The sequence below is a fragment of the Lipotes vexillifer genome, unplaced genomic scaffold (genome assembly GCF_000442215.2).
Source record: "Lipotes vexillifer unplaced genomic scaffold, Lipotes_vexillifer_v1.1 scaffold1539, whole genome shotgun sequence".
In the NCBI taxonomy this organism is placed as follows: Eukaryota; Metazoa; Chordata; class Mammalia; order Artiodactyla; family Lipotidae; genus Lipotes; species Lipotes vexillifer.
The window spans coordinates 492,765-504,340 of NW_006771793.1; the positions used below are offsets into that span (position 1 = coordinate 492,765).

Below are 11,576 nucleotides of genomic sequence, written 5' to 3' on the forward strand. Positions count from 1 at the left end.
AATAGTGCTGCAATGAACATTGGGGTGTATGTATCTTTTTGGATTATGTTTTTCTCTGGACATGCCCAGAAGTGAGATTGCAGGATCATATGGTAACTCTATTTTTAACTTTTTAAGAAACATCCATACTGCTCTCCATAGTGGCTGTACCAATTTGCATCGCTAATCATTAGAGAAATGCAAATCAGAACTACAATGAGGTACCACCTCACACCAGTCAGAATAGCCATGATCACAAAGTCTACAAATAATAAATACTGGAGATGATGTGGAGAAAAAGGAACCCTCCTATGCTGTTGGTGATAAGTTTTTAAAAATAATATTAGCTCCAAGCAGAGAAGCTACAGGTGTGGAAGTGGGAACAGAGATAGGAGAAATCTGACCAATGCAGACTTAATTGTCAGTAGGGCAGGAGGGCTGGTGACCAAGGTGGTGGCAGGAACTGGGGATGCTACTGACAAGTATGTGAAGTGAGTGCACAAAAAGGAGAAAAGGATCCAGATGGAAAGGAGGACTAGAGTTCTCCATGGGGTAACTAGAAATTCCAGACCATACCCAGTTATCTTTTCTTTTTGTTTCCTTTTGTAAAAATTCATATCAAAGCATGTCTTTCACTTGTAATAATTTCAGCTGCTACATAAAACACAAATCTCAGATAATATTCCCAAAAAGACATCTTATATGTAAATCTCCACATGTAAATATGTAAATTTAAAATTACTTTAAATAATGAATTGCCTACAAAGTGCATCATTTTGCAATGATAAATAAAATTAATCTCTTCCTTTGACATTGTATAAATGTAGGGTTGATTTTATTTCTCAAATTCACATGTTCTCTGAAAGACTGCAGGACATTGAATTAAAACATACTATAAAATCTGTAGGGAGAAACAGTGGATTTTAGTAATGTGACTAAACTTGTCATTGATTTGACTGATTTTCACTTTTTTTAACTTCCTGCATTTAAATTGTGAATAAATATTTTGCTACCTCTTGCAAGAACAAATAGAGTTTATTTACCACTGACTCTCGTCAAAGAGAAATTTGACTTCCATGATTTAATGCTACTTTAAACAAAGAGAAAACTGCCAAAGCCTGTTTTATTGACAAAAATAACTTGTTTTGTTTAAGAAGTCATTTTATAAAAGTCAAACTGACTGTGAGCTCAGATGAGAAACATTAGACTGTCTGAGGGGAAACCCACATACTTGCACACACACTGAAAAATCCAGACTAAAGTATACGGCATTTATATCACTGATATGTATTTTCTCTCACAATTCACATGACTCTAGCTATTGAAAAAAAGTGCTCCTTGGATGTTGAACTAACTGTGATCCCTTATGGTGTACTTGTGTCCTCCAAGATGGATGCAGAGTTCTTTAGGATGATTAGACATTGCAAGATAGTGTGGGAGAAACGTCAAGATGAATATTCTAGGTCCTAAGGACAAAGATCTGATGGATTATTAAGACTTTTAACCTAATCAGAGTGTGTCCGCTGGAAAAGAATAGTGTAAGGGAGAGAAAAACACATGTTTTTAAAAGGTGATGTAAAAATGACCATTGCTAAAATGTTCCACAGAGCATTACCTTAAATAGCTAGCTAACTGTTCTTTGCTATTATCTATGAAGACCCACTGCAATGTATGAGAAACGATGGAAGATTTATCCCCCAAGTCAATTCAAAGTAACTCAAAGCAGATACTAGATGGCCAACGAGCAAGTTTAACTTTTATTTCTGTTAATTATGATGAAATTATCCAAACTTTTAGTTTTAAATCTTCTGCATATTCTTTGTTTCCCATCCCCATCTTTAGGTTAAGTTGTCAATGCAATGAAAGCAAATAATTATTAAATATAAATGGAAACCCCTTTATAAAGGGATTTACTACATGTCAATTTCTTATAAATGTAATAATTCAATTCTCCCCTTTGTATTCTATAACATAACATATGACAAAAGTCATGTAATGTAATTCATGAGGGATAATTTAGTCTGAACTAAGGAAAAATCTCAATTATGGATTACCAGGAAAAATTCTCAGTGCACAGTTATCTAACATCTTGAGGAAACCCCTTCATCGAGCCTGTGTTAACCAATGGCGGACAAGTTCTGTGGGTAACTCAACTCCATCCCATCTTTCATCCCAAATATTGACAACTTTCATCCCCACCTCACAGAGTGTCCAGGGTAAGATTACACAATGCATAAAACTTCAAGAGCATATTTTTATTCTTTGACAGGTCATCAGCCTCTACTAGTGGGATTTGCCTGTTATACCTAAGAGTTACCATGGAGCCCAACAAGTTCTCCTTTCCTGGAAAATTAAATATAATATCCCAGAGGTCCCACTTTTACTAAGGTAAAAAGGTGCATATGAGTCAAGAGAGCCCTGTTTTTTCTAGAGAGAAATGCCTGTGTTCTTTTACATAGGAAGTCCACTTCCAGGTCCCTGGCATCCTAAGTTTGGGGACAGCTAAATCAGAAGAACTGAGCTCCCTTGGACTCACTCACTAGAGAGAGAGAATGAGTCATACTCTCCATAAATGTGGTTTGCATTTTATGGTGCCCTGTTAACGTGTTTCAAAATCTGATTGATGGGTACTCTGACAAATATACTGAAATGTGATCTAAACAGTAAGAACATGTTCTGATTACCAAACTGAGAGACAATGGAACAATGACATTTGTGATTTATTGTTGGGTTTTATTTCCTGGCACTCACTTTGGTAATGAGGTGATCTTCGTTTATATGCATTATGGGAACAGTCCTTCCCCAGGGATGTTTAAGAGTGTGTTTATTTTTGTAAAATAACTTGAATGTTGTGAGTTCAGCTAAGCTTACTACATCATACAGCGTTGTTGAGAGCCTATATTACACGTGGTTTTGTTTTTGTTTTAATTACAGGATAAAGAAAAGACAGAAAATAAGTTTAGACTATTTTTTCCACTAATTTTTCAAAACACATGAACAAAGTTGATACTCAGGAAGGCAGAAGAGCAGAAGGTTATAAACACAGCCTATGGTTCCAGGAAGAGCTGGTGCAAATCGAGTCTGTCACTTACCAGATGTGTTGGAAGATGCCAGGCACCAACCTTTCCAAGACTCATTTCCTCATCTATAAAATAGAGATATAAGAGTATAAAATTTGTCTTGAGAAACAAATGCAGATAAAATAAATAAAATGCCTGGCATGAATTATGCCTCAATAAATGTTAGTTATTATAGTAATAGTATTTTTATTTATTAAGAAGTGATACAGGGACTTCCCTGGTGGCTCAAGTGGTTAAGAATCTGCTGACACGGGTTTGAGCCCCAGTCCAGGAAGATCCCACATGCCGCGGAGCAACTAAGCCCGTGCACCACAACTACTGAGCCTGCGCTCTAGAGCCCGCGAGCCACAACTCCCGAAGCCCACATGCCCACAGCCCGTGCGCTACAACAAGAGAAGCCACCGCAGTGAGAAGCCCGTGCACTGCAACAGAGTAGCCCCCGCTCGCCGCAACTAGAGAAAGCCCCCGCGCAACAACGAAGACCCAAGACAGCCAAACATAAATAAATAAATGCATTAAAGAAAAAAAAAGAAAAGAAAGAAATGATACAGGTTGTATACCCTTTGATTGGGTTAGAGAAAATGTAAAGAGAAATGTAAAGAGGTTTACAAAAGAACGATTACAGAAAATGGACCTTTAGCAGAATAAATCTTTTCACCAGAAATAGGAAATGAAAAAATTCCAATTTTGAACTTGTCTCTTTGAAGAAACTTCAGATCCTTCCAACTGTAAAATCTGTATAAGAGGACAAAAGCACAGCCTTTTCTACTCATTTGAACAGATATTCTTTTAAGTTGTGCATTTCGAAGGTCTTCATATCAAGAAACATGTTGCAATTAGCCAGGGCAATTACCACTCACTTACTTAGACCTAATATAGTGCTATGAGAACATTTTATAACAAATCTCCAGTGTAAATTAAAAATTAAGTTCAGTCCTAGTTAGTTATAAGAACTAATAAACTTCATATTCAGTGTTTTAGCAGGAAAAGAGCAAAAATAGATATGGAAATATCACTGTATAAGTATTAGATTTCTGAGTAAAAGCTAAAAGCTTACATTTTAAAAGTTATCATTGCAAAGGCATTTTGCTAATCACTTCATACAGTTTTACCATTGCAGAGAGATATTAAAATGTATATTTTTTCTGCAAATATTCATTTGTCATATGTAAAATATTAATGTCTTGGGAGCTGAATTTTGAGAATACTGAGTATTTATATCTTTTACTCCCAATAAATTCTGGTACCAGAAATAAAATAAACAAACTCTAAAAGAAACATAACATAGTCTCTTTCTGTCTAATAAATATATAATGGAATCCAAGCCTTATTCTTAAAATGGACCAGCCTTTATTAAGTTGGAACTTTTTGCTTAATTTTTCTGACTAGGTCTTGGCATTACTAATAGCAGTGCCAAGCTTTATAAATTGAATTTTTTATATAACATGACAGATTCCATAGGAATGCAAACTGTGGTCATAGACATGGGTCTATAATTCACATATTATTTTATTTTGTAAGATAAAAATCATAGACATATGATTCCACTTTCTAACGCAATGGACCCCAACTTCTGAGTGATACATATTCTCACAGAGTAATGGACCTTCTGACTGGCCTCCAGCACTTCCTTTATTACAACTTCTCACATAGAGAAGAGAAAAATATTTCTAGCTTGCTCCTGTTAAACTGACAGAAATTACCATTGCTCTATTATCTAAGTATTTATTTTGTGTCTTCTCAAAAGGATAAACCCCAGTGGCAAATAAACATTTAAAACACACAACATCCACATTTGAAGATGTCATTTGCAGCTGAAACCGCTAAATAAAAACTTTACTTGTAGATTATTTAAAATTTAGAACTTTTAAAGGTGGGGAAAGGGATAAATTAGGGGTTTGGGATTAACATATACACACTACTCTATATAAAATAGATAAACAAGGACTTACTGTATAGCACAGGGAACTATACTCAATATCTTGTAATAACCTATAAGGGAAAAGAATCTGAAAAAGATAGATATGTATGTTTGCTGTACACACCTGAAACTAACACAACATTGTAAATCCACTATATTTAAATAAATTTTTTTTAAAACTTTAGAACTTTTGCTGTTTGCATTTTGAAGCAGTTCACAGAAAAAATAGACATATATGACGCTAGTCTACTGAATTTGAGAACTCTAAATTTTAACTACATTGTCTAGTAAATGGCGACTGATCAAGTTTCCGTTGGAGAAACCGATGCACATTGTTTGAATGAGTAATGAGAGAAATGAAAGCAAGTTTTCTTTGTTTCTGGAGCTCGTAGCTCATGATTTCTAATCCCCCTTTTTTTCATTAGTAAGGAAAGAGATGTAAGTAAACAATGTAAGTTAGAAATTATTGCTTCATTCTAAAATTCACTTCTTTTAATATGTTAATGGCAAGGTACTATACAATAATGTAAAGACTTAGTGCTAATTTTGTGTGTATAATAAAAGAATTAGAAGGATGAACACAAGACGAATGTGAGTTGAATCGAAAACAATTGATGATGTATTGTTGAGATATTTAAACTCAATCAGGAGAGTGAACCAAGCCAACTTAGAGGCAGTGTGTGACTAATGTAATAAACTGATACAGATTCAAAAAAAGCTTTGTTTATTACCTTTTCTTGAATTTTTTCTAGATCCCAAACAATTATTAGACTATAGATCTTTAAAAAAATAAAACCTATAGAGTTATTCTACAAATGTTAATTGCATAAGCCTATATTTCAATACCTGCTTACATAATTCATATATGTACATGTGAACACTTATGTACAAGAAAAGATAATGATTGAATTTCATTGTTGTTGTTATCAATTCCTGGTAAAAGCAGTATAAACATTTGAGAAATTCAAAGTGAATGCACTTCAGTGAAAGGCAAGGACAATTTTTACCATGAAAAATATTCATATGCATTATATATCTCATATCAATGTCTTATTCCATAAAAATAGCTATGTTAGGCTTTGTATGTAAATATTTAGAACAACTACATTTGCATGACTCCATTTTTGTCCTAAGGATTGAATGCAAATTGCATTTGTTTAAAGATGTTTATTTAAATTCAATTGTAACAAACATATAATTTTGGGTCAAAAGTATCAAGCAATGAATTTCACATATTATACAGAAAACAATCCATGTTGCAAAATCGTAAACACCATATGAAGATAACAAGATAGGTTTTCTTGAAATTTTAAATTAGATTAAATAAGCTTGAGATATTGTACTAAATGCTAGCATATGGAATATAAGATTTCCAAATGTTAATTTAGTTAACTTTCTTATAGTAACTATACACACCTACTATTTTATGTCTATTTCTAGAAGTAACAAAGTAAACTATAAGATATATTTCAGTAGAACAGGGAGGCCATCTTGAGGTCATTCTAGAAATGTACATGTTATTCTTACACAGAGCGCACACACAATTTATGATTTAAAAAAATACAACCTTTGAGCAAAGTTAATATTTTCCGTATTAAATGTTATGTTTCTTAAAAAAAAAAAAAAACCAAAAAAGCAAAGTTTCTCAAGAGCATTTAGATTTACTTGAAATCATCCTCTCTCTCTCTCTCTCTCTCTCTCTTTCTCTGCCTCTTTGTTTCTGTCTGTCTGTCTGCCTCTCTCTCTCTCTCTCTCTCACACACACACACACACACACATGCACACACACACACGCACACACACACAAAGACTACAAAGAAGTTTTTTGCTGAATGATGGATAAAATTTAAAATAAGTATAAGACTGTACAAAACGCTTCAGCTAAACTGTCTTAAATATTTTTCTACAGTTGTAAAATAGAAACTTCCCACAAACATTGGTCCATGCCCTTCATTAATCCATTGTATATCTATTTTGCCTTTCTAGTTCTAGAAAAATAGAAGTAACATTTAATGTGAGGTTTTGGGTTGCCCCATGTTTGCCTTTTCCTATGCACTTTGAGTTAAAACTGGACTCGCTGGACCATTGGCGGAATGTTCTGGCCCCTCAGGGCCACTTGCGGGTTTAGAACTTTCATCTTCTTTATTTCCTTCAGGGGTCTTATCCAGGGCACCAGGTGGACTCACACAGTTAGCATCCTGCTTTGCTTTGTCCACTTCATTATCAAATTCAATTTTATCTTCTTGTTGGTTGTTTTTCTTCACCTGCCCATTCTGGGCAGGACAGGTGCTAGCAATGATGTCATACAGGAATTGATATTGCTCCTAATAAAGGGAAGAAGGGAGGAATTACATAAAAGAGGTTTATGTCATTATTTTTACATCAGATGAAAATTAGCAAGACTTAATCATTTACTTGGGGATGACCTGGGTATCAGAAAACAATTCTCATGTGTTTTCATAAAAAAGAACATTTTAAATGGTTCACCCTCCTTACAGTTCTAAAGGACTGACTGCAGGGCAATCTTCAGAATTTACCTTGTAGCCACACCAGACTAGTGTTTGGCCCCCTTGCAGGCCGTGTGGGGTGTCTCATTCCTAAGCTTTTGCAAAAAGGAAGCCATTTTTGGTACCCACCCTCTTGGTTCATGCCTACATATCATTTAGCATCAGATCAGGAGTCACCTGCTTCAGGAAGCCAATCTGATCCCCTTGGGTTAAATTCAGTGCCCTCATTCATATTCTTCTGATAATTTCTCTGTCATTTCACTTACTACATTGTTTAATAAATGTCTGCCTTTTCCTCATACTAAACAATGAGTCTCTTAATGGCAAAACACGTAGCAGGCACTCAATATACTTTTAACATCAATACATGCAAGCTCAAGGTCATACATAAGTAAAAGCTGCCTATATTTGAGTGAGTAGTTAAGTTTACTTTGCTACTAATTCCCAGACCATCATCTGTGGTCACTACCACTTACAGAGGACACAGCTTAGATTGATTATGACAATGTCACTCATTCTCCTCTCTGTATCCACACCTCTTTGCAAGGTGACTTTGCAGGCCCTTTGGACAAAGGTTGAGTCTATGACCCCATGCCCTACACCTGAGCTGGCCTTGTGACTTGTTCAGATAATAAAATGCAGAGGAAGGCATGGGTTCCAGTCCCAAGCCTGGGATCCAAGGGGTCTTACTCTGCCCCTATGAACCCTGCTGCCTTTATGGGAATGTGTCGGGCTAGGCTTCTGGATGAGGAGAGACAGGGGATCCACTCATCCCTATTGCCACAGCTAAATGCCAGCCAACTGCCAGTCTAGTGGCAGTCAAGGTCCTTTTGGACAAAGCCAAATTGCAGTGGACACATCAGTGACAGCACACATATCCGTGAGCCTGGTCCAGGTTGGCTAAGCCTAATGTGATCAGCAGAAATCTTCAGCTGGTCAAACATATTATTGAATTAAAATAAACGTTATTTTTTTTCAGATTCTAAATTTTGGGGTGGTTTGCTACACAGCAACACAAATGGATACAGGATTAAAGGTGGGGGAACTGAGGGAATCTATGAGCTTTTCAAAACATGTTCTGCAAGAACCACCACCACAAAGTGTTGGCAAACTCCAATTAGGTCTCTTATTCAGACTAATAATAATTCAATATGAATTACCATGTAAAATGGAATTTAAAAGAGAAGACTAGAAAAGTAAATAGAAAAGAAGTAATGGAAAGGAGAGGATCAGAAGAGGGGGAGGAGAGAGAAGAAATCGTCAAAATAAAAATGCAAAACATGTTAAAAGCAATGATGAGCTATACTTACAAATGTGGGAACCATTCCCGGCCTAGCTTTGCGTAGAGATTTTACTGCTTGAAAAACATCTATCACTTCTTCTGTTTCTGCACTTTCCAAGAGATTTAACAAAGCACAAAATATTCCTGTTTGCTGAGATCCATCTCTAAAAAAGAAAGAATAGATTAAAAGAAAATTCTATATTATATGGAGAAAGTGACATTGGAATAAAAATTGAAAGAGAGAGACAAGAATACATTCTTCCACTTCATGTTCACTGTAATTGTTCTATTCCAATCTCTTAAGAGCAAAGCATTTCTGCTAAGTGCATGTTTTATGCAAACTTTTTCAATTTGGGAATATAATAGTCATTTAGTTTAAAAAATATTTGTCATAAGCTTGAAAAATATACTTTCTTTTATTAGTACTTTACCAATTATAATGAACTTTAATTTACATCTGAAGTTGTTAAGACAAATATCATAATATCCGCCAGACAGATGAGGATACTGAGATTTAGGGAAGATAAAGTCATGGCTAGAAACTGATGAAACCAGAAATACTGGACCTGATATTTTGTAAATTACTAAACCACATGCTTTTTCTCCTCTCTTCTGCCTCTCCAGTGCTTTTTACAAATGTTAACACTTCTGCACTGATAGAAAAATGATACCTAGTGAAGTTATTTATTAAAAAGAGGGCAACCAAATTACTTACCAAACTGTGAGAGGTATGTTAGATTATAATAAAAATTCATTTTAAAGAATATGTTAATAGCAGAATTTTATTTATTGTACATAACAAGGAACATATAGTAGGTATTCAGCCATTCCCTAAGAAACACATACAGTTTTAAAGCCTAAACTTCCCTTCTTATTTTTCTTTCCATGTAAGTTTTACCTTTGAAAACTCAAATAAATGCCAAAAAGTAATATCTGTCTAAGGTCCTGATGATAGCATATACAATTCTAATAATAATAATGAAGGTTTCTCAAAAATTCTAAAAGCCCTTTGCTAGATTTACATTTCTCATTTTACTTTACTATTTTTCATTTCTAATTTACTTTACCATTTTTTATGCAAACATTTTATATCACACACCCTTCTTTCAATATCTCTTATTTAAGGTGGATATCTATCACAGATGAAAGTAAGGGTCTGCATAACAGAAGTTAATCAAATCAAGTATTATTATGGATATTATTAAAATCTTTGCCTTTGGGGTGCATTTAGAGTCAGGTGATGGGTTTCAAATCGAAGCTGCTAAACATTGAGATTTCAGTTTAATAAATAGCTTAAGATATGTTTATTGGAGGCAAAGCATTCAGTCCTCTGGATTTTACTGACACCTAATAGCACGGCTCAATGCACTTAGGCAGAAATAAAATGCAACATCCATCCATCCGTCTGTCCTTGCATCCTTCCATTCATTCATTCATTCAGGACATGTGACATTTCAGGTTCACATCCTAACAACATTGCACTGAAATATCATTATTTCTACTGTATTTCTATAATAGTTATGCTGTGGGAGAGAGTGCCCGACTCCCTAAGAGGCTTCCACTACAGTCATGCATTTTCATCTGTTAGGAGAAATAGAATTTAACAGAAGGTGCAAACCAAGAGGTCAAGAAGGATGCTGATTTTTAGAGCGCATCCCACCCACCTGCAGTGAATGAGGAGAGGCACATTCCTGTGAAACTTATTCCCTTCAGTGGAATTCTTCTTGGGAAGTTTCTGTTTGAGATTCTGAATCATTAAGATTAATTCTTTCGGCTCCACGGGCAGCTCTTCCCCATTCCAGTTATTGAATTGGTACTGGTACACAGTTTGTGGATCTTTCCTCTAAAACCAGAAGGGAAGGGAACATAAACTCGAGTGAAGCTCAGCGCATCTGATAAGTTGATAGTCATGTTTTCCTCACAGTTACTTTCATTTAAATCATTTAAAATTTTTATTCTGAGAACATTATAGAGAGAGTTGCTTTGTGTTCATAGAATGGTTTATATTAGTTTTTCAACCAGATCAATTACCCCAAAGATACGTACTCCTGAAATTGTTTGTATACCTTGGAATGTCTCAGTTCAAATGCACGGATGGTATAGGCTGAAGATTTATTGGTGTCCTTCATATGAACTTCTATGTCTCCATATGTTTGCTTTCCTTCCTCCCAGTACTGAGAACAGACTTCCTAGAGAAGAAAGAACATGATTCAACATCATCTGCCCAAGGGTTCTGTTTGTTTTTAAATGCACTCAGAGTACCTCTCTCTGTCTTTGGTCTATCTCTGTCCTCTTTCTCTTTTCTTCCCTCTGTTCTATTAAATTTGAAATTACAACTTGTGCTCTAAAATTGAATCTTAATCATAAACATCTAAAATCTATTTGAAGTATGTTAGACATCCATTCAACAAATACATGGTGTTGCCTTGTGCAAATCAAGGGAACCTAGGGATAGCCGAGGTGGCCAGGACACCACAGGAACGGCTCTGCCATCCCTGGTGTAGATCTCAGATTTATTTTACCCTTCCTTCCATGCCCTCACCATCACCTTTTCAAAATGGATGGATTGACCTGATGTTGTTCATGACCCCTGCAATAACTTAAGTCTCTCTGTTCCTCCAGGGGTCCTTGGGGAAGGAGGTTACACCTCTTGGAGCTTTGTCTCTGTCTTGTCTATATCAGTTGATTGAATATCCAAGGAAAGGGTCAGATTGAAAAATAGGTGGATCACAAAGGTATTTCCTCCTTCCCCAAATGGTTTTCCACCAACTACAGTCCCACAGTTGCTGACCATGATAGGCATTCCT

General features: G+C 35.5%; 1 protein-coding gene across 1 annotated transcript in view; it reads right to left on the reverse strand.

Moving 5' to 3' along the window:
- Positions 1 to 7,028: 7,028 nt before the first annotated feature.
- The window catches only part of PTPRC (protein tyrosine phosphatase receptor type C), a 123,789-nt gene continuing 119,241 nt past the window's right edge, over positions 7,029 to 11,576 (reverse strand). Inside the window, exons 25-28 of the mRNA XM_007447146.1 lie at positions 10,836 to 10,958; positions 10,434 to 10,612; positions 8,798 to 8,933; positions 7,029 to 7,304 (exon numbers count right to left, since the gene is read on the reverse strand). Of these exons, the coding sequence (XP_007447208.1) occupies positions 7,029 to 7,304; positions 8,798 to 8,933; positions 10,434 to 10,612; positions 10,836 to 10,958 (714 nt within the window). The remainder of the gene's footprint in view (positions 7,305 to 8,797; positions 8,934 to 10,433; positions 10,613 to 10,835; positions 10,959 to 11,576) is intronic.